This window comes from Aquarana catesbeiana, linkage group LG11 (assembly GCF_042186555.1).
Source record: "Aquarana catesbeiana isolate 2022-GZ linkage group LG11, ASM4218655v1, whole genome shotgun sequence".
NCBI lineage: Eukaryota > Metazoa > Chordata > Amphibia > Anura > Ranidae > Aquarana > Aquarana catesbeiana.
Genome location: NC_133334.1, coordinates 274,784,100 through 274,804,316, shown reverse-complemented (window position 1 = coordinate 274,804,316; position 20,217 = coordinate 274,784,100). Strand labels below are relative to the sequence as shown.

The following is a 20,217-nucleotide window of genomic DNA, read 5'->3' as shown; positions in this document are numbered from 1 at the left end:
CTAGAATCAATTTACATCTAGGAGGAAAGATGCACATGGGTAGGGAATTACACAGCACAGTACATTTACAAATATATGTGAAGGCACACCGCCATGTCATCTCTACAAAGTGTGGTCCCCAACTATAAACTCCGCACACCCAGGGACATTCCATGAGGCTACCGCCAAGGCAAACCTGCTCTTAATTCATTCATTGAGATGGATATAAATATGGGGTTCCAGGTAGGCAGCTGGGCCGTTTCTCATTGTCCATTTTGGCTGCTCCCTCCTCTCTAAGCTGCTGGTTGCCTCCCTGCCTCTCCTGACCTCCATTCCTGACCATGGGTACTGGTACCGGATGTATTCATACAATTTTCAAGTGCGGTGTTGACGGTTTTGTTCAGTCTCATTCGTGTTTACTGCATTTAATTAAAAAAAACTTGAAACATAACCCTAACTGTTTCTTTATTACGTACAGTTCGGTCCATATATTTGGACAGAGGCACAATTTGAGTTTTTTTTCAGGTTTTTACCAAAACATCTTCAAGCTATAGTTATATAATAGATATGGGCTGGAAGTGCACGATCCCAGGTTTAATTTGAGGGTATGTACATCCAAATCGGAGGAAGGGTTTAGGAGTTACAGCTCTTAACCACTTGCTTACTGGGCACTTAAACCCCTTTCCTGCCCAGACCAATTTTCAGCGCTGTCACACTTTGAACGACAATGGCGCAGTCATGCACCACTGTACCCCAATTACATTTTTATCATTTTTTTCCCCACAAACAGAGCCGTCTTTTGGTGGCATTAAGTCACTGCTGGTTTTTTTTGTTAAAAAAAAAAAAAAAAAACGAAAAAAACGAAAAAAGGCCGCAAAAATTTGAACCCCCACCCAAAAAAAACCCAAAAAAACAGTTTTATGTATTTTGCGAAAAAAAAATTTGCAAACAGGTAATTTTTCTCCTTCACTCATGTACAGCGATGAGGCTGCACTGATGGGCACTGGTGGGCCCTGAGGGGCACGAATGGGCACTAGTAGGTGACACTGATAGGCAGCACTGTTTGGTGGCACAGATGAGGCGCCATTGGTGGGCATTGATAGGTGGCACTGACTAAGTGTGGTATTTGCATTTGAAATCTATTGCTGCGAACCTACATCATGCGTTCAAAGGAGCCGTCTATGAAAAAGGCCATTGTAAGGCTTCAAAAACCATTAGGAGTGGCCAAATCAACAGTTTGGTACATTCTGAGGAAAGAAGAACGCACTGGTGAGCTCAACATAAAAAGGCCTGGATGTCCACAGAAGACAATAGTGGTGGACGATCGCAGGATCTGCGCTACGGTAAAGAAAAACCCATTCACAACATCCAGACAAGTGAAGGACACTCTCCAGGAGGTGGGGCGTATCATTGTCAAAGTCCACAATCAAGAGAAGACTTTGCAAGAGCAAATACAGAGGGTTCACCACAAGGTGCAAACCATTCATAAGCCTGAAGAATAGAAAAGCCAGATTACACTTTGTCAAAAAACATCTAAAAAAAAGCCAGAGCAGTTCTGGAAAAGCATTCTTTGGACGGATGAAATGAAGATCAATCTGTACCAGAATGACGGGAAGAAAGTGTGGAGAGGGCTTGGAACAGCTCATGATCCAACACACACACAACGTCATCTGTGGTCACATGGTGGAGCTTGCAGTGTGATGGCATGGGCATGCATGGCTTCCAGTGGCACTGGGTCATTGGTGTTTATTGATGATGTGACAGAAGCAGTCGGATGAATTCTGCAGTGTTTAGAGATATACTGTCAGTCCAAATTCAGCAAAGTTGATTGGACGGCGCTTCACAGTACAGGTGGACATTGATCCAAATCACACTGCAAAAGCAACCCAGGAGCTTTTGAAGGAAAAGAAGTGGAATATTCTGCAATGGCCGAGTCAATCACCTGATCTCAACCCAATTGAGCATTTCACTTGCTGAAGGCAAACTAAAGGCAGAAAGACCCACAAAGAACAACTGAAGACAGCTGCAATTAGAGCCTGGCAAAGCATCAGAAAGAAGGAAAGCCAGTCTTTGGTAATGTCCATGGGTTCCAGACTTCAGGCAGTCATTGCCAGTAAAGGATTCTCAACAAAATATTAAAAATTAACATTTATAATTTTATATTCATTTGTCCAATTACATTTGAGCCCCTGAAAATAGGGGGGGGGGCTGTGTATAGAAATGGTTGTAGTTCCCAATAATTGTACTCAATATTTAGGTTCAACCCCTTGAATTAAAGCAAGTCTGTACTTCAAATTCATTTGGATTGAGTCGTTTTAATTTTATTCTGGTGGCATACAAAGCCAAAAGTGTAAAATTGAGCATATATATATATATATATATATATATATATTTTTTTTTAACACAAGTTTAAAACAAAAATGTTAAAAACAATTTCATTGGGTTTTTTTGTGCCGACTAATTGGATTGAGTTTTTGGGATTTTTTGTATTTTCCCAAAGGAGTTTCAGACATGTCATTAGGTGCTGGTCACAATATATCTACAATCATACAGTTCTGACTGCTAACAGTACAAGCTATGCATTGCCGGATCTCCTTACCATCTTGTGCTGGAGGAGCGTTAGCATGGGGTCCACTATTATCAATCTGTAGAATGAAAGGGATCGGTTACTATTAAAAAAAACAAAACACACACACACCTCCCAACAACACACACCTCCCAATAACAACACACACACACACACACACACACACACAACCTCCCAACAACACAGAAAATTAAGTTTTAAGAAACCTTCTACTGGACTTCATAACTGCATTGTGGGACCCGGAGGGCAGAGGGAGATGTGGCTCGGCTTGGGTGCCCCCACAGCAAGCTGCTTGCTATAGGGGCACTCAACAGAAGGGAGGGGCCAGGAGCACCGAAGACGGACCTCTCCTGCTTAGTGTGGTCAGTTTTTAATAGGAAAGCAAGGGGACTAGCTGGATCACCAGGGATTTCACACAAAAGAAACCAATACAAAGAGAACAGGAGACTCTCTCATACAAGTACATGGTACAGTAGGCACATATGAAGTATTGGGGGAACAAACGCTTTAAGGCCAAGGAGGTGCAAGACATCTCCTGGGCTTTATATCTGACAGGTTTATTGCTCTGCTGGGAATTACACTGGGAGACACTTTGGGTCTGTGAGAGGAGAAAGGCACACAGAGCCGCTATACCCACCCCTTCCCCCCCTTCTGCCCATTCAGAGAAGCCTTTGTATTTTGTGAATGTGTTCACATAAATACAAAGGCTTCTGTGAATGGGCAGGAGGAGGGGAGGGGTGGGTATAGCAGCTGCAGCGGTCAGAACTATAATAACAGACACAAGCCCAGGAGGTGTCATGCACCTTGCTGAACTTAATTCATAGTGTGCCTTTGTTTTTTTTTTTTTATTACAAAATAAATTCCTGGAATTCGCCTTTAAGCGTCACAAGGGGGTTCTGGAGGGCCCGTCTCACTTGTTATAAACACTGAATTACAGTTGTAACATGATCTAATAAAGGAAACATAAGTCCAGTAAAAGAGAAGGAGGAGCCATCCCTCACTACTTACAAATTCATATGTAGGAGGCATGGATGGGATCGGTGGTGGCATAAGTCCAATCGGTGGAGGATGCTGGTTGCCAAAAGGCTGGTACATTCCCACGGCAGGTCCATTGAAAGTCTCCTATTACAATATGATTGGAGAAGTACATGAAATGTCTGTTGATTTTTTTTCAAATATAAAATTTTATTTCAAAGAGAGAATAAAAAGAACAAAGACAGAAATGAGATACATTTTCCAGTCTGATAACTGATATACATAAATGAAGACATATCCTAATACAAACAGTATCAATGGCATTTGTGTTTAAGTGTTCAGAATTTAAGTTGATATCTAGCTAACAGAGTCAACTTCTGCAGGTAATACAACTCATCTCAGTCTGTGTATAATGCAAGCTTCATTCCTGAAATGTTGTGAAATTTCTAACATGAAATACCATAACTATCAGTAACCCTAAGTAGAAATGTCTGTTGATTTAACCACTTCAATACCGGGCCAATTCTGACATTTCTCTCCTACATGTAAAAATCATCATTTTTTTGCTAGAAAATTACATAGAACCCCCAAACATTATATATGTTTTTTTTAGCAAAGACCCTAGAGAATACAATGGCGTTTGTTGCAACTTTTTATCTCACACAGTATTTGCGCAGGAATTTTTCGAACGCGTTTTTTTGGGGAAAAAAACTGTTTTGTGTTTAAAAGAAAAACCAAAAAACAGTAAAGTTAGCCCAATGTTTTTGCATTTTATGAAAGATGAAGTTACGCCGAGTAAATAGATACCTAACATGTCACGCTTCAAAATTGCACACGCTCGTGGAATGGCGCCAATGTTCGGTACTTAAAAATCCCCATAGGCGACGCTTGAAATTTTTTTACTGGTTACATGTTTTGAGTTACAGAGGAGGTTTAGGGCCAAAGTTATTGCTCTCGCTCCAACGTTCGCGGCGATACCTCACATGTATGGTTTGAACACCGTTTTCATATGGGCGGGACTTACGTATGCGTTTGCTTCTGCGTGCGAGCACACAGGGACAGCGGCGCTCTAAAAAAAATTTTTTTTTTTTATTGTTATATATATATATATATATTTTTTTTTTATTTTGACACTTTTTTGAAAAAAAAAAAAAAATTGATGACTTTTATTCCTATTACAAGGAATGTAAACATCCCTTGTAATAGCAATATAACATGACAGGTCCTCTTAATAGTGAGATATGGGGTCAATAAGACCCCATATCTCACCACTAGGCTGGGAAGACTGAAATAAAAAAAAAATAAATAAAACGATCGCCGCTTCCCAGCCGAAGCGGCGCTGTTTTTTTTAATGGAGAGGCCGGGCGTGACGTCATAACATCGCGCCCGGCCTCCGACGATCATAGAGACTCCGGGGACCATCTGATCCGCCGGAAATCTCTACGATCTACATCCGGCGCCGGTGGATCCACTCTCCGCCTCACCGATCGTAACGGTGAGTCGGAGCAAGCACCGGAGGGCGGCGGGGGGGGGGAGACGACGTCCCCTCTCGCCTCCCATAGGAACGATCAAGCGGCAGAACGGCCGCTATGATCGTTCCTATGGTGTAGAGATTCGCCGGCTGAAACCGGCAATATCTGAATGATGTCTGTAACTACAGGCATCATTCAGATATACCCGCCCAAAGCCCAGGACGTCATATGACGTCCATGGGCTGGAAGTGGTTAAAGTATCTCCTATAATATTGTATAAACAAATTTGAAAACTAAAAATGGCCAATTTTACAATCTTGGGGTAAAATTCCAATATTAATTCTTATGCATTAAACAAGAGTACATGGCAGCGCTTTCCTATTGTTCTCTATAAACATAAGAGGTTTAGGGAGCTACTGTACCTGTAGGTACAAGGAATATCTCCTAAAAAACGTGCACATGTTCTGCACCCGGTGACGTCACCGGCGCATGCACACTGCGCTCTGAATTGGGGGTACACTGAATGTATCGTCAAGCCAGAGCTCTGTGCTGCGGCTGTGGCTCCAGTGCACATGTGCGGGAGTGACGTCATCGCGGTTCCGACAAACGTCCGGAGCCCGTGAACCTGGAAGGAAGGCCAGACAAAAGGTGGAACCCGTCGGCAGTGACAGTGCCCCATTGGAGGGACCCGTTTTACAGGTAGGTCTGTCATAATGTGCTAGTATGCAATTCGAACTAGCACAATATGCCATTAACTTGCAGCAGGGCCAGATTTTTTTTAAGACTAAGTGATTGTTATTTAAAAGAAAAAAAAAAAAACACGAGGGTTTACAAACATATCATACTTAGCTCCACTGTGCAGCTCGTTTTGCACAGTGTGGCCCCGATCAGCCTCTTCTGGGGTCCCCTGGCAGCTCTCGCGGCTCCTCCCCGCTTCAGATAACCCCCTAGGAGAAGAGTTTCCCCAAGGGGGTTACCTTGCGGGCGTGCTCCTGAGTGCAGCATTTGCGCCCATAGACACGGATGCCGGACTCGGCCCCGCCCCCCGATCCCCGCGTCATTGGATTTGATTGACAGCAGCAGGAGCCAATGGCTGCGCTGCTATCAATCTATCCAATCAAAAGCCGGGACCCCCTGGAGAGAGGGAGAGCGCGTCTCCGCCAAGGGAAATACGGGGCTCGGTCACTGCAAGGTGTTTTTTCACCTTATTGCATAGGATGCAGTAAGGTGAAAAAAACCTGAATGTTTACAACCCCTTTAAGTTATTTTTTTTTTCTCACATTTAAACATGCATACTGTAGGTCTACATAAGGATTGTATATGGTTACATAGTAGGTGAGGTTAAAAAAAAGACACAAGTCCATCAAGTCCAACCTATGTGTGTGATTATGTGTCAGTATTACATTATATATACACCTGTATGTTGCGGTCATTCAGGTACTTATCTAATAGTTTCTTGAAACTATCGATGCTCCCCGCTGAGACCACCGCCTGTGGAAGGGAATTCCACATCCTTGCCGCTCTTACAGTAAAGAACCCTCTACGTAGTTTAAGGTTAAACCGCTTTTCTTCTCATTTTTATTAGTGGCCACGAGTCTTGTTAAACTCCCTTTTGCAAAAAAGTTCTCCCTATTGTGGGGTCACCAGTACAGTATTTATATATTGAAATCATATCCCCTCTCAAGCGTCTCTTCTCCAGAGAGAATAAGTTCAGTGCTCACAACCTTTCCTCATAATTAATATCCTCCAGACCCTTTATTAGCTTTGTTGCCCTTCTTTGTACTCGCTCCATTTCCAGTACATCCTTCCTGAGGACTGGTGCCCAGAACTGGACAGCATTCTCCAGGTGCGGCCGGACCAGAGTCTTGTAGAGCAGGAGAATTATCGTTTTATCTCTGGAGTTGATCCCCTTTTTTAATGCCAATATTCCGTTTGCTTTGTTAGCAGCAGCTTGGCATTGCATGCCATTGCTGAGCCTATCATCTACTAGGACCCCCAGGTCCTTTTCCATCCTAGATTCCCCCAGAGGTTCTCCCCCCAGTCTATAGATTGCATTCATATTTTTGCCACCCAAATGCATTATTTTACATTTTTCTACATTGAACCTCATTTTCCATGTAGTTGCCCACCCCATTCATTTGTTCAGAGAAGTTATTGCCCTGCTTAGCTTAGTATCGTCTGAAATCCCTCTTCTTGTTCGAGTTTAACACATGGCTTCCTCTGATTGGCTGAGGTGGAGATCACGACATACACCCACCTCTCCATCTCAGCCAATCAGAGGATGCCCTGTATTCATTGATGAAATACAAGGTTTCCTGTAAAAGACTGGAGTAGTGCTCAACCCAACTTGATTTTGTAGCAGGAGGACGATGGGAATACCATCCCGCTACCGGAACACAGCGCTGTATACTGTATGTAATTGATGCTATATACAGTTTATACAGCGCCCCCGCAGGACGGGAAGATGCATCCCACTGCAGGAACACAGCACTGTATACTGTATGTAAATGATACTATGTACAGTATATACAGCGCCCCCACAGGATGGGAAGACGCATCCCGCTGCCGGAACACAGTACTGTATACTGTATGTTATTGATGCTATATACCAGGAGTCTCCAAACTTTCTAAACAGGGGCCAGTTTACGGTCTTTCAGACCTAAGGGGGCCCTTGGTTGATATAACCTCCTCCTAACCCCTCCTCTATTCCAACACACCTTTCCCCCTCTACTTTGACTATAATCCCCTAATCTTCCCCTGTTCCCTTCTTATTCTCTAGTATTTCTCTGGGGTTACTTTGAGAGCCATCCTAATGAATATTCGGAGATAGTACTAAGGATACTACCAGAGGTTTCCATGTAATGAATAGAAGACACTGCAATGTATTTTGTTTTTTTGCAATGTAACCATTGTCTTTGTGTCAATCTATTCTGTATATCATTTTTGTTCCTGCAGTAAATACAATATATTGCATACCCCTTTTTTTTTTAAAATAAAATAATATAAAAAACAAATACACATACCGGACCAGCAGGTGGAGGGTAGGAAAAAGGAATCGTGGGAGTGGGCATCTGCATGGCACCCATTGTTGGCAATGGCGCTGCAAAACCTCCTCCACCGCTGCCGCCACCACCTCCTCCTCCTCCTCGCTTTTTTTCATCTGAAAATTCGACATCTATAAGGTCTGCCTCTATACCAGTGGGAACCTCGGCCTTCAAGCATAAAAAGGAAAAAAAAAAAAAAAAACACCAAGTCACATGACACAAACTGACTGGTTCTATATGGAAGGTCGAATATTCCTAGACAGAGAAGAGCATGGCGGAGGTAGTTTAGAATGAAAAGCTATGCGGTGTGAACGAGTAATTATCAAGATTCACAAACATGTTTTATAAAGTACTCAGTGATCTGTCTCAGCCATCATGTTAGGCAAATGTAACCGGTAATGAGCAGACAAAACAGATTTCTTTTATTTCTTATGGGATTCATATTCTGTAACTGAAGGTCATAACAGAATGGTGCAATCCTAAAACAAATAATGGCAACAAGCAAACAAATTAAAATGACACTTGACTTGCATATTGAGATCTTTAGATTCTTTTCCATCTTAAAGTACCATTTACCTTGTTATGCAGGTCTTTTGACAGTTCTATTTTGCTCCTTATGGCTCGGTATCGGTGATTCCACGAAAAGGGCTGGTTCACACTGGTGCGATGCCAGACATCGCATTGCTGTGCAGATCACCTGCGAGGTCTGTGCGATGTGAATCCAGTCGTACAAGCTGTATGGCTGAATTCGCATCGCATTCGGACCAAACTCGTGCAGGACCCTTTTTTTTTTTTTGTACGCAGCAGAATCGGATCACATGTGATCCGATTCCTTTCCGAATTCACAGTTCGCACTGCGATCCGATCTGGGGGGGGTGTCATTAACTTTGTATTGACACCCGCAGCGGTTCGCAGAGGGCAGTGTGAACCACCAGCGATTCAGATGCGATGCGGGAACCTGCACTGGATTCGCAGGATTTCCCCGCATCGTACCGGTGTGAACCGAGCCCAAGAGCTAACAAACGCATAGACTATTTATAGAGACACTAACTGCAATTTAAAAAGCCACAGATGTGGGAAATTAACCTTTAATTGCCATTGTAACCTGTGTGTGTGTCACCTTCTGTGTCAGTACCACGGCCAATCATTCCGGGGGATGGAAACTTTTGATGCGATGCACACTAGCACATTATGACATCACCTTTCAGGTCAGAAAAGAAAAAAAAAAAAAAAACACCCAGCGACTTACTACTGCTTTAACAGGATCTTCACCTACCATTACGACAGAATCCGGCTCATACGGAACATTGTAATTCTTGGCGATCTCGATCAGGTATCTCTCCACCAGGATTTTAGGTGGGGACTCCACACTCAGCTTGTGCATCAGCTAAGGGGAAAGAACAGGTTACCATTTATCTTCCAACTTATGGGAGGTCTGTGTTTATCATGAAATGAGACAATAAATGCATAAACGCTTCCCTCCATACCCGATCGTTGACTGTTCCAATCTGGTTTGTCCTGCACAGTTTGCCGTACTCTTTACTGTACTTGGCGCATAGCTGATCAGCAACCTGCAGGAAGAAGGAGAAGGGAATATCACTTGTTAGAGAAGGAAACCCAATCACCATTAGTCATTTCCTACCTTCTGGAATGTTCTAAGGCAGGGGTCTCCAAAGTTTCTGAACAAAAAGGGCCAGTTTACTGTCCTTCAGACTTTAGGGGGGCCGGAGTGGCCAATAAAAGTAGAAAAGGCACCAGCGTCAGGGGGAGAAAAAAAAAAAAAAAAAGGGAAGTGGTGCCTATATGGTGTACTAGAAGAAATAGTACCCCATCATTAGTACTAGAGGGGAGGGGGGGAAATAGTACCTTATCATTAGTACTAGAGGGGAGGGAGGGAAATAGTACCCCATCATTAGTACTAGAGGGGAGGGGGGGGGGAAATAGTACCCCATCATTAGTACTAGAGGGGAGGGGGGGAAATAGTACCCCATCATTAGTACTAGAGGGGAGGGGGGGAAATAGTACCCCATCATTAGTACTAGAGGGGAGGGGGGGAAATAGTACCCCATCATTAGTACTAGAGGGGAGGGGGGGAAATAGTACCTTATCATTAGTACTAGAGGGGAGGGGGGGGAAATAGTACCCCATCATTAGTACTAGAGGGGAGGGGGGGAAATAGTACCCCATCATTAGTACTAGAGGGGAGGGAGGGAAATAGTACCTTATCATTAGTACTAGAGGGGAGGGAGGGAAATAGTACCCCATCATTAGTAATAGAGGGGAGGGGGGGAAATAGTACCCCATCATTAGTACTAGAGGGGAGGGGGGGAAATAGTACCCCATTAGTACTAGAGGGGAGGGGGGGAAATAGTACCCCATTAGTACTAGAGGGGAGGGGGGGAAATAGTACCCCATTAGTACTAGAGGGGAGGGGGGGAAATAGTACCCCATTAGTACTAGAGGGGAGGGGGGGAAATAGTACCCCATTAGTACTAGAGGGGAGGGGGGAAATAGTGCCCCATTAGTATTAGAGGGGGAGGGAACAGCACCCCACCGTCGGCGCCAGCGTGCAAGGAACGGCGCCCCACCGTCTGCGCCAGCGCGCAAGAAACGGCGCCCCGAGGGCCGGATAAAGGCAAGCAAAGGGCCGCATCCGGCCCACAGGCTGCAGGTTTGGAGACCACTGTGCTAAGGGAAGTGGAAAATTTTGTTTTGCTATGTGTGTAAGCAGTGGTGCCTCTGCATCGGAACCATAGACCTCCTGCTGAGTCAGAGATAGAGCTCCCTAATCAGCCAGGAGTGTGAGCTCTGCTGTAAGGAGAGATGCAACTCATGTGAACGTGGTGTCAGACCACCACAAGGAGACCACTGTTGTCACACACATAGCAGATAGCAGTGGGGGGGCGGGGGACAGGCTTTTCTACTGTAGCTGTGGTCTTCTTATGGCCAAAACAAACTAAAGTGCCACAAGCTGCTTATTCATTTTTCTAAAACCAATATTTTTTTTTTTAATTATGTCATTATGATAACCATCAAAGTTTGAGAGGTGATGGGAATAGAATCTATTCTAGCAAAGTAGACAACTCCTTTAACTCACTGTCTTGAGCTCAGAAACCTCTGTTTGAAGTCGTGGAGCCGCCCAGATGAGGGTGGAGACCGCTTCAGACAGGCCAGGGTCCAGCTCTCTACAATGGAAGGAGACGGAATCAGAAACATTGAACCCCATCAATGCTTTAATGTATGGCCTATCAGGCAGAATGTAGAGTCTTACTTCATGGACTGGATTAACCCAAATCGGGCCAGCAGTAGGTCACAGTACAACTCCAGGATCTCCATGGCTTCCACCAAGTAATCTTCTCGGATGATGTGCTCCACCCGGATCCTCGCTCTTTCATCCTTTCCAGTGGACAAATAATCAGCGATCTCCTTCCTCGCTTTCTGTGCCAGCTCAGCTGCGGGGACACAGAAAAAATAAATAAATCAGGGCTGTACCCAAACACCCATCCTTTTGTTTTGTAAACGCCTCTAAAAAGGTGCCCTAGCGCTAGGTGCCTTTAGCGTTAATTAAAAGAGAAGTATGAGGTTTTTTGTTTTTTTAAAATTCATATTTACCCAGCATTGGTCCCCCCGCCACCTCTGCACTGAGAACCGAGCCACCGAACATCACCTTTCTCTATCCTCCCCAAGCGGAGAGATGCTGCCTGTCAATCAGCATCTCTCCTGCTCTGCTCCTCCACGCTCATTGGAGCGCTGAGCTGTGGAGGGGCGGGGGGGCATATCAATGGCTCGCTGGGACGCAGAGACTGCCATCAGTCCAGGCAGCTGGCGGATCCGGACTTCCATTGTCGGGATGACGCGCTACCTTGGACTGATACTGGTGACCACAGCAGGCTTCAGACTGCTCTCCGCCAAAAATTGGTATACTGGAGGGGAAAACGAATTGCACTCCTGTGACCCATAGGAGAAGCCCAGCCTAAAAAGCTCAGTCTGGACTTCTCCTTTAATTTCAATGGCCAGAATAATTATTATGGCCAATGAAATTAATTAACACACGTTTACAAGCATCAAGCGTTTTTTTCGGCCCAAAAAAACACTGCTGGCTGGAGGAAAGGCGTCTAGGAGAGATAGCAAAATGTCCGGTGTGCATGAGGCCTAAAAAAGAAAAAAAAAAAAAAAAAAAAACACATCTGAGAACTTCTGCTATATTCTTGTTTATGAAAATTTCTGGCAAGAGCTACTACACTAAACTACATATGACCATTCACAGCCAAGGAGGAGGCTCCTAGCATATACTATTACTATTAGAATCAGTGAGATCATCCTGTACAAGAAAGCAGGTTGTTGGTGGCAACAAAGAAGCAGTCTGTAGCAACCTATCACAAACAAGCTTACAAAGCGTTAACCTCAGTATGGTACAATGGACCCAATAGTCTGGAAAAAGTAGCAAGCAACCCCTCATCTATTCAGGGCTCCTCAGTTATTGGATTCCGGCATGTAAAAAGGACCAATGGTACAAGAAAAACTCACTCTTCTTCTTCTCCAGGAGCTTCAGCCGGTTTATCACAAGTCGCAGATTCACGCGAAGCCGCTCGGCTTTAAACCCGGAACCCAACATGATGTCCAATCACTGCCAAGAGAGGTGAAGATAAATTGTGAAAAGATCATGAAATCTAAATGAAGTCATAATAAAATATATATACACACACACTATATTGTGAAAAGCATTAGGATGTTAAGACTGGGACGCTATAAAAAGGGAATGTGCGTGTAAAGGCAGGCGTCCCAATACTTTTGGTAGTATACATACATATATAGATAGACACACACACACTGCATAAGGAACTGGACATAGGTTTAGATAAAGAAAAGAATGACAAATGCTGATAGCATCCAAGCTAACCTTTGAATCTTGGTCCACCCATAAATCCAATACAGCAACCACACAACTCGCCTACCAGGACAACATGGCCAGGGAATTTGTATAATATACTGATATATCACCATGAAATCAGACATGCAGTATTGCTAATAAGAAATGACCAGAAAAGTTTTACCACTGAGGAAGCTGCCAAACTCCTTTCCACGGGCCACCTCACCACCTGTACCCTGGAGCCTGTCCCCCTCACAATTACTGCAACCACCTTCCAGCTCGATCCTAAACCCTCATCTTCAAACCCCCCTCACTCTTTCTCTCTATCTCTCTACAGGCACATTTCCCTCCCCGCTCAAACATGTACTGGTTGCCCCCATACTCAAAAAAATCCTCACTGGACCCCATCCGTTTGAATAACTTAAGACCCATTTCCCTTCCTGCTCCTGCTTGCCTCTAAGCTTCTTGAACGCCTTGTCCACAACCGTATGAGCTCCTACCTCACTGGCAACAACCTTCTCAATCCCCTACAATCCGGCTTCCCCCAACAACATTCCACTGGAACTGCCATACTAAAACTCACCAACAACCTACTAACTGCTAAAATCAACTGACACTACTCCATACTCATACTCATACTCTTAGACCTTTCTGCTGCCTTCAACACCGTTGCCCACCCACTCCTCACCAAACTCCACTCTGTTGGCCTCCTCCTACCTATCTCAGCGCACCTTCTGTGTCATATACAACACCATCTCCTCCGCTCTTCTTCCTCTGTTGGGGTACCCCAAATTATTGGCCCTACCTATACCTCTTCCCTGGGGCAGCTGATAACCTCCCATGGCTTCCAATAGCACCTCTATGCTAACAACACCCAGATCTATCTCTCGACTCCTCAACTCACCCCCCTCACGTATCACAAAACATACTGACTGACATATAAGTATGGATGTCACACCACTTCCTCACACTCAATCTTTCTAAAACTGAGCTTGTAATATTTCCTCCTCTCCGATCCCCCCCCCCCCTCCCCCATCAAGGACTTTACCATTGAGATCTACGGCACAACCATTGGTCCCTCCACACATGCCAGGGTGCTCAGTGTAATCCTAGACTCTGACCTCTACTACATCACCCACATCCAATCATTAGCTACCTCTTGCCGCTTTAACCTCCGCAACATTTTCAGAATCTGCCCCTTCCTGACTAATGGCACCACAAAACAACTTATTCACCCCTTGGCTATCTCCCACCGTGACAACTGCAACTCCCTCCTCACTAGCATACCTTTAACACAGACTAACCCACCTTCAGTCTATTATGAATGCTGCTAGTCTAATACACCTTACTAACCGATTTGTGACTGCTGCCCCCCGCTCTGCCAATCTCTTCACTGGCTTCCCCTACCCCATCGTATAAAATTCGAAATACTAACCACAACATACAAGGCCATCGACAACATCGCCCCCAGCTACATCACCATCCTCATCTGCAGATATCGCCCAAATGGTCCTCCCCGCTCCTCCCAGGACCTCTCTAGCAACCTTGCCACACTCGCATCCAGGACTTCTCCAGAGCCTCTCCCATACTCTGTAACTCCCTGCCCCATTATGTCCAGTCAGCCCCTACTCTGTCTGCCTTTAGGCTATCCTCGAAAACTCACTCATTCAGGGAAGCCTACCCCACCTCCACTTAAGAACTGTACCCAGTCCACCTCCATCAGATCATCCCCCACAGCTAATACCTTTTGTACCACCTCGCCCTCCCTTTAGATTATAAGCTTCATGAGCAGGGCCCTCCTATTCCTTCTATATCGAACTGTATAGTAATTGTACTGCCCCCCCTCTACATTGTAAAGCGTTGCGTAAACTGTTGGCGCTATACAATAATAATCCTGTGTAATAATATAATAGTGATAATAAAAGTTTCATTACAGTACTAACTGGACTATTCTTTAAAATGTGAAGGAAAGGAAAAGTAGGTGCCTTTCATAGCAACACAGGAAAAAGTGACTGGTGCGTTGGGAATATTTGACTGCTACTACATTGTAAGTAAACAGCACATTAGTTGCCTGAATTAGCAATACAATTGTTGGGGGTATCTTTATTGTTTATCAATCAGTGGTGCTGGGACTTCGGAGTAATGAAGGAAAAAAAAAAAAAAAAAACACTCGGGTTCACTTGCTACGGCTAGGCTACTCACATTTCTATTCCACCATCCACAGACCCCCTTCCATCTCCATCCCACTATCCATAGTAAAGCTGCACGATTAATCGGAGAATTGTTATTGTGATTCTCCGCCCGCCACGATCGCAACTCCGGATTTGAGAGATTCTGACCATCAAGCAATTTGTTGTAAGAATGTGAGCTGAAAAGCGTGCACCGATCGATGGTGTCCCCGGGATGCTGCCCGTTTCCCTGTTTCGGAGCGGAGGGGAAGCAGTTGGAGCCAGTCACTCAGCAAAGAAGAATTTGATTGGTCGGGCAAGTATGTTTCTTCTTCCCAAAGGTCTCGGATACAGTGCACCAGCACAAGCGTGACTGCAGCACTGACTAAATGCGAGCTGCTATATATTTTTTTTTTTTTCTAGAATCAGTAAATGCTCAATTAATCAATCTCTCAATTAATCAATCTCTCTGAATTAATCTCTCTCCTAAAAAAATAATTACGTCGCAAGAATCGCGAGAGAATCGTGATCTTTTTATTCTAAGCAAAAAAATTGTGATTCTCATTTTGGCCAGAATCATGCAGCTCTAATCCACAGACCCCCTTCCATCTCTATCCCACTATCCATAGACCCCCTTCCATCTCTATCCCACTATCCATAGACCCCCTTTCATCATTACCATTTATTATTCCACCATCCATAAACCCACTTCCATCTCTACCCCACCATCCATAGACCCACTTCCATCTTTATTCCACCTCTAGCATTTCTATTCCACCATCCATAGACCCACTTCCATCTCAATTCCACCATCCATAGACCCACTTTCATCTTTATTCCACCTCTAGCATTTTCTATTCCACCATCCATAGACCCACTTCCATCTTTATTCCACCTCTAGCATTTCTATTCCACCATCCATAGACCCACTTCCACCTTTATCATATTTATCATCCATATAGACCCACTTCCATCGTTACCATTTCTATCCCTTCATCCATTGACCCACTTCCATCTCTATCCCACCATCCATAGACCCACTTCCACCTTTATCATTTCTATCCCATCACCCATATAGACCCACTTCCATCATTATCATTTCTATCCCACCATCCATAGACCCACTTCCATCATCACCATTTCTATCCCACCATCCACAACCCACTTCCATCGTTATCATTTCTACTCCACCATCCATAGACCCACATCCATTATTCATTTCTACTCAGCCATCCATAGACCAACTTCCATCATTACCATTTCTATGCCTCCATCCATAGACCCTCTTCGAGCTTTATCATTACTAGTCCATGATCCATATACAAATAAAATTAAATTGCATGTCCATTGTGACCACAGGGAACCAAGCCAGTGAGATAACTTCACAGATACTGCAATATGGGCGCCCTTATTTCTGGCCATAGAGAGCCTAACTAGAGAACAGAAACACTACACACAGGTATCCTCTACATTATTCATGACATGGAGGTGTCATTTCTTCGAGTGAAGGACCTGCTTGCACTACAGTCACATAAACCAGGAGATATTCCCAGGACTGGGCCTACAGCAGTGGGATAAGATGGATCAGCCTTAGAACACAATTCAATTTTTCGATTGGCCATTTCGGCACATCTGTGAGATGGTCCAGCATCAGGGGTGAAGAGGCTGCCTAGAAGAGTCACATAACTCTCAGCAGATCAAAAATGGAGCCATCTCTTCTTCAGGAGCGAAACTACCTCTTACCATGCGTGTGCATTACAAAAGGGTTGATGCAGGAACCATAGGCCTGCATTAGACATGAGGCGCCAAAGACGGTCCACTACCTGAACACTGAGAAGCACCGTCTGCCAGGAGAGCCATGGATTGGTAAGTAAAACTGTTTAGGCTTCTATAGACTAAACAAGTGCAGCCCCACTACAAGGGAGGTCTTTTGCTTGACTTTCAGGAGCTGCAATATATTACATTGTTTTTTCCTTGGTTTTGGAACAGAGACTAAGCACTTCCCCATAGCAGCTAGACTCAGGCGCCTTTCACCAGCTGCCATGTTCCAGTACATGTCTGAATTTTATGGTTTGCACATCAGACAGTTCCGTCTCCAAAAATTAGGAAAGAGCCTCCTCCATGGATCGGACCTGTTTTTCCAGCACCTCCCACAGATGCTTAGTGGGTTGAGATTTGGAGAATTTGGAAGCCAAGTCAAACTCATTATTGTGTTCCTCAAACCATTTTTGCAGCCTGGCAGGGCACATTTTCTTGCTGAAAGAGGCCACTGCTGTCCAGGGAATGCCATCTCCATGAAGGGGTGGACTTGGTCACCAACAATGTTTAGGTAGATGGTGCGTGTCAAGTAACATCCACATGAATGGCAGAGACAAGGTTTCCTTTGTTGAAAAAGACAGGAGGGTTTAGTTCCGCTTTCACTTCTTCAGCAATTTGTGATCCAGTAGCTCTTCTATTGGATCGGACTACACAGGCCACCAACCCCACCCTCCCCTCCCCCCCAACGAGCCTTCCCTCCCCCCCGTCCCCACCATTGAGGAAACAAGCCTTCCTGTCCCCACCAACGAGCCTCCCCGCCTTCATCAACGAGCCTTCCCTACCCGCCTCTATCAACAAGCCTTCCTGCCTCCATCAATGAGCCTTCCCTCCCCCATCAATGAGCCTTCCCCTCCCCATCAATGAGCCTCCCGTTCCCCGCCTCCATCAATGAGCCTCCCGTTCCCCGCCTCCATCAATGAGCCTCCCGTTCCCCGCCTCCATCAATGAGCCTCCCGTTCCCCGCCTCCATCAATGAGCCTCCCGTTCCCCGCCTCCATCAATGAGCCTCCCGTTCCCCGCCTCCATCAATGAGCCTCCCGTTCCCCGCCTCCATCAATGAGCCTCCCGTTCCCCGCCTCCATCAATGAGCCTCCCGTTCCCCGCCTCCATCAATGAGCCTCCCGTTCCCCGCCTCCATCAATGAGCCTCCCGTTCCCCGCCTCCATCAATGAGCCTCCCGTTCCCCGCCTCCATCAATGAGCCTTCCCCTCCCCGTCTCCATCAATGAGCCTCCCGTTCCCCGCCTCCATCAATGAGCCTTCCCCTCCCGTCTCCATCAATGAGCCTTCCCCTCCCCGTCTCCATCAATGAGCCTCCCGTTCCCCGCCTCCATCAATGAGCCTTCCCCTCCCCATCAATGAGCCTTCCCCCCCCCGTTTCCATCAATGAGCCTCCCCCCCGTCTCCATCAATGAGCCTTCCCCTCCCCGTCTCCATCAATGAGCCTCCCGTTCCCCGCCTCCATCAATGAGCCTTCCCCTCCCCGTCTCCATCAATGAGCCTTCCCCCCCCCCGTCTCCATCAATGAGCCTTCCCCCCCCCCGTCTCCATCAATGAGCCTCCCGTTCCCCGCCTCCATCAATGAGCCTTCCCCTCCCCATCAATGAGCCTTCCCCCCCGTCTCCATCAATGAGCCTTCCCCCCCGTCTCATCAATGAGCCTCCCGTTCCCCGCCTCCATCAATGAGCCTCCCGTTCCCCGCCTCCATCAATGAGCCTCCCGTTCCCCGCCTCCATCAATGAGCCTCCCGTTCCCCGCCTCCATCAATGAGCCTCCCGTTCCCCGCCTCCATCAATGAGCCTTCCCCTCCCCGTCTCCATCAATGAGCCATCCCGTTCCCCGCCTCCATCAATGAGCCTTCCCCTCCCCGTCTCCATCAATGAGCCTTCCCCTCCCCGTCTCCATCAATGAGCCTTCCCCTCCCCGTCTCCATCAATGAGCCTTCCCCTCCCCGTCTCCATCAATGAGCCTTCCCCTCCCCGTCTCCATCAATGAGCCTTCCCCTCCCCGTCTCCATCAATGAGCCTTCCCCTCCCCGTCTCCATCAATGAGCCTTCCCCTCCCCGTCTCCATCAATGAGCCTTCCCCTCCCCGTCTCCATCAATGAGCCTTCCCCTCCCCGCCTCCATCAATGAGCCTCCCGCCTCCATCAATGAGCCTCCCGCTCCCCGCCTCCATCAATGAGCCTCCCGCTCCCCGCCTCCATCAATGAGCCTCCCGCTCCCCGCCTCCATCAATGAGCCTTCCCCTCCCCGTCTCCATCAATGACCCTTGCCTTCCCATGACCCTGACGCTGGTTCCCTGGATTTCTTTCCTTGGACCACTTTTGGTCGGTCCTGACCCCTGTAGACCAGGAACACCCCTACAAGAGCTGCAGTTTTGGAACTGCTCTGACCCAGTTGTCCGGCTACTACAATCTGCTTCCTGTCAAAAAGTTGTTCAAACCCTTAGGCTGGGTTCACACCTATGCGAATTGGATGCGGGTTTACTCGCATCCAATTTGCATGGTAGGAGATTGTGACCGGCTCCCTATGGAGCCAGTTCACACATCTCCTTTGCGGCTCCGGTGCAAATTTGCACAGGAGCCCTGTGCGTCTTTTGGTCCGTTTCAGGTCCGAATTCAGCCCAAAAATCAGACTTGAAAGGGTGAATGGGGATGCACCGGACCCCCTGCTGTGAGCCGCATGCGAAGATAGTTGTGAACCCAGCCTGACACTTGCCCATTTTTTTCTGCTTTCAACACATCAACTTCAGGAACAACATGTTCACTTGCTGCCTAATTTATCCTGTGAAGTTTCAGGTGCAATTGTAACCAGATAATTAATTTTACCTGTCAGTGGTCATAATTTTATGGGTGGTTCGTGCAGAGTGTTTGTGTGTAGGATGTAGACACACATATATACAGTATATATTATTATCCATATACACACTATGTATACATATACTAATGCTAAGTACATATAGCTCCATACACACACACAGTATATATTATCTATATACAGACCACACACACACATACATACAGTATATATTATATACACTCCTCTATATACTGATACACCTATATTCTATATACACTCCTCTATATTCCCATACACCTATATTCTATATACACTCCTCTATATACTGATATACATATATTCTCTATACAGACCGGCTGTGTCCTCTCCCGGGTGATGGGCCTCTTCCTCCTTCTACCTGTCTGTCTCCCCCTGACTGTATCGGAGCCCCGCCCCTCCGCTGACACCACAGTCATGTGCAGGGCGGGAGGCGGGACCAGAGAAGGGAGCAGCAGCTGGTCCGTC

At 46.1% G+C, this 20,217-nt stretch overlaps 1 protein-coding gene across 1 annotated transcript in view; it reads right to left on the bottom strand.

Annotated features, from left to right (window-relative positions):
• The window catches only part of IST1 (IST1 factor associated with ESCRT-III), a 20,967-nt gene extending 750 nt beyond the window's left edge, over positions 1-20,217 (bottom strand). The window contains exons 1-9 of the mRNA XM_073605860.1: positions 20,067-20,217; positions 12,585-12,684; positions 11,329-11,509; positions 11,155-11,242; positions 9,545-9,628; positions 9,334-9,444; positions 8,037-8,225; positions 3,575-3,688; positions 2,579-2,624 (exon numbers count right to left, since the gene is read on the bottom strand). Of these exons, the coding sequence (XP_073461961.1) occupies positions 2,579-2,624; positions 3,575-3,688; positions 8,037-8,225; positions 9,334-9,444; positions 9,545-9,628; positions 11,155-11,242; positions 11,329-11,509; positions 12,585-12,672 (901 nt within the window). The 5' untranslated portion in view covers positions 12,673-12,684; positions 20,067-20,217. The remainder of the gene's footprint in view (positions 1-2,578; positions 2,625-3,574; positions 3,689-8,036; positions 8,226-9,333; positions 9,445-9,544; positions 9,629-11,154; positions 11,243-11,328; positions 11,510-12,584; positions 12,685-20,066) is intronic.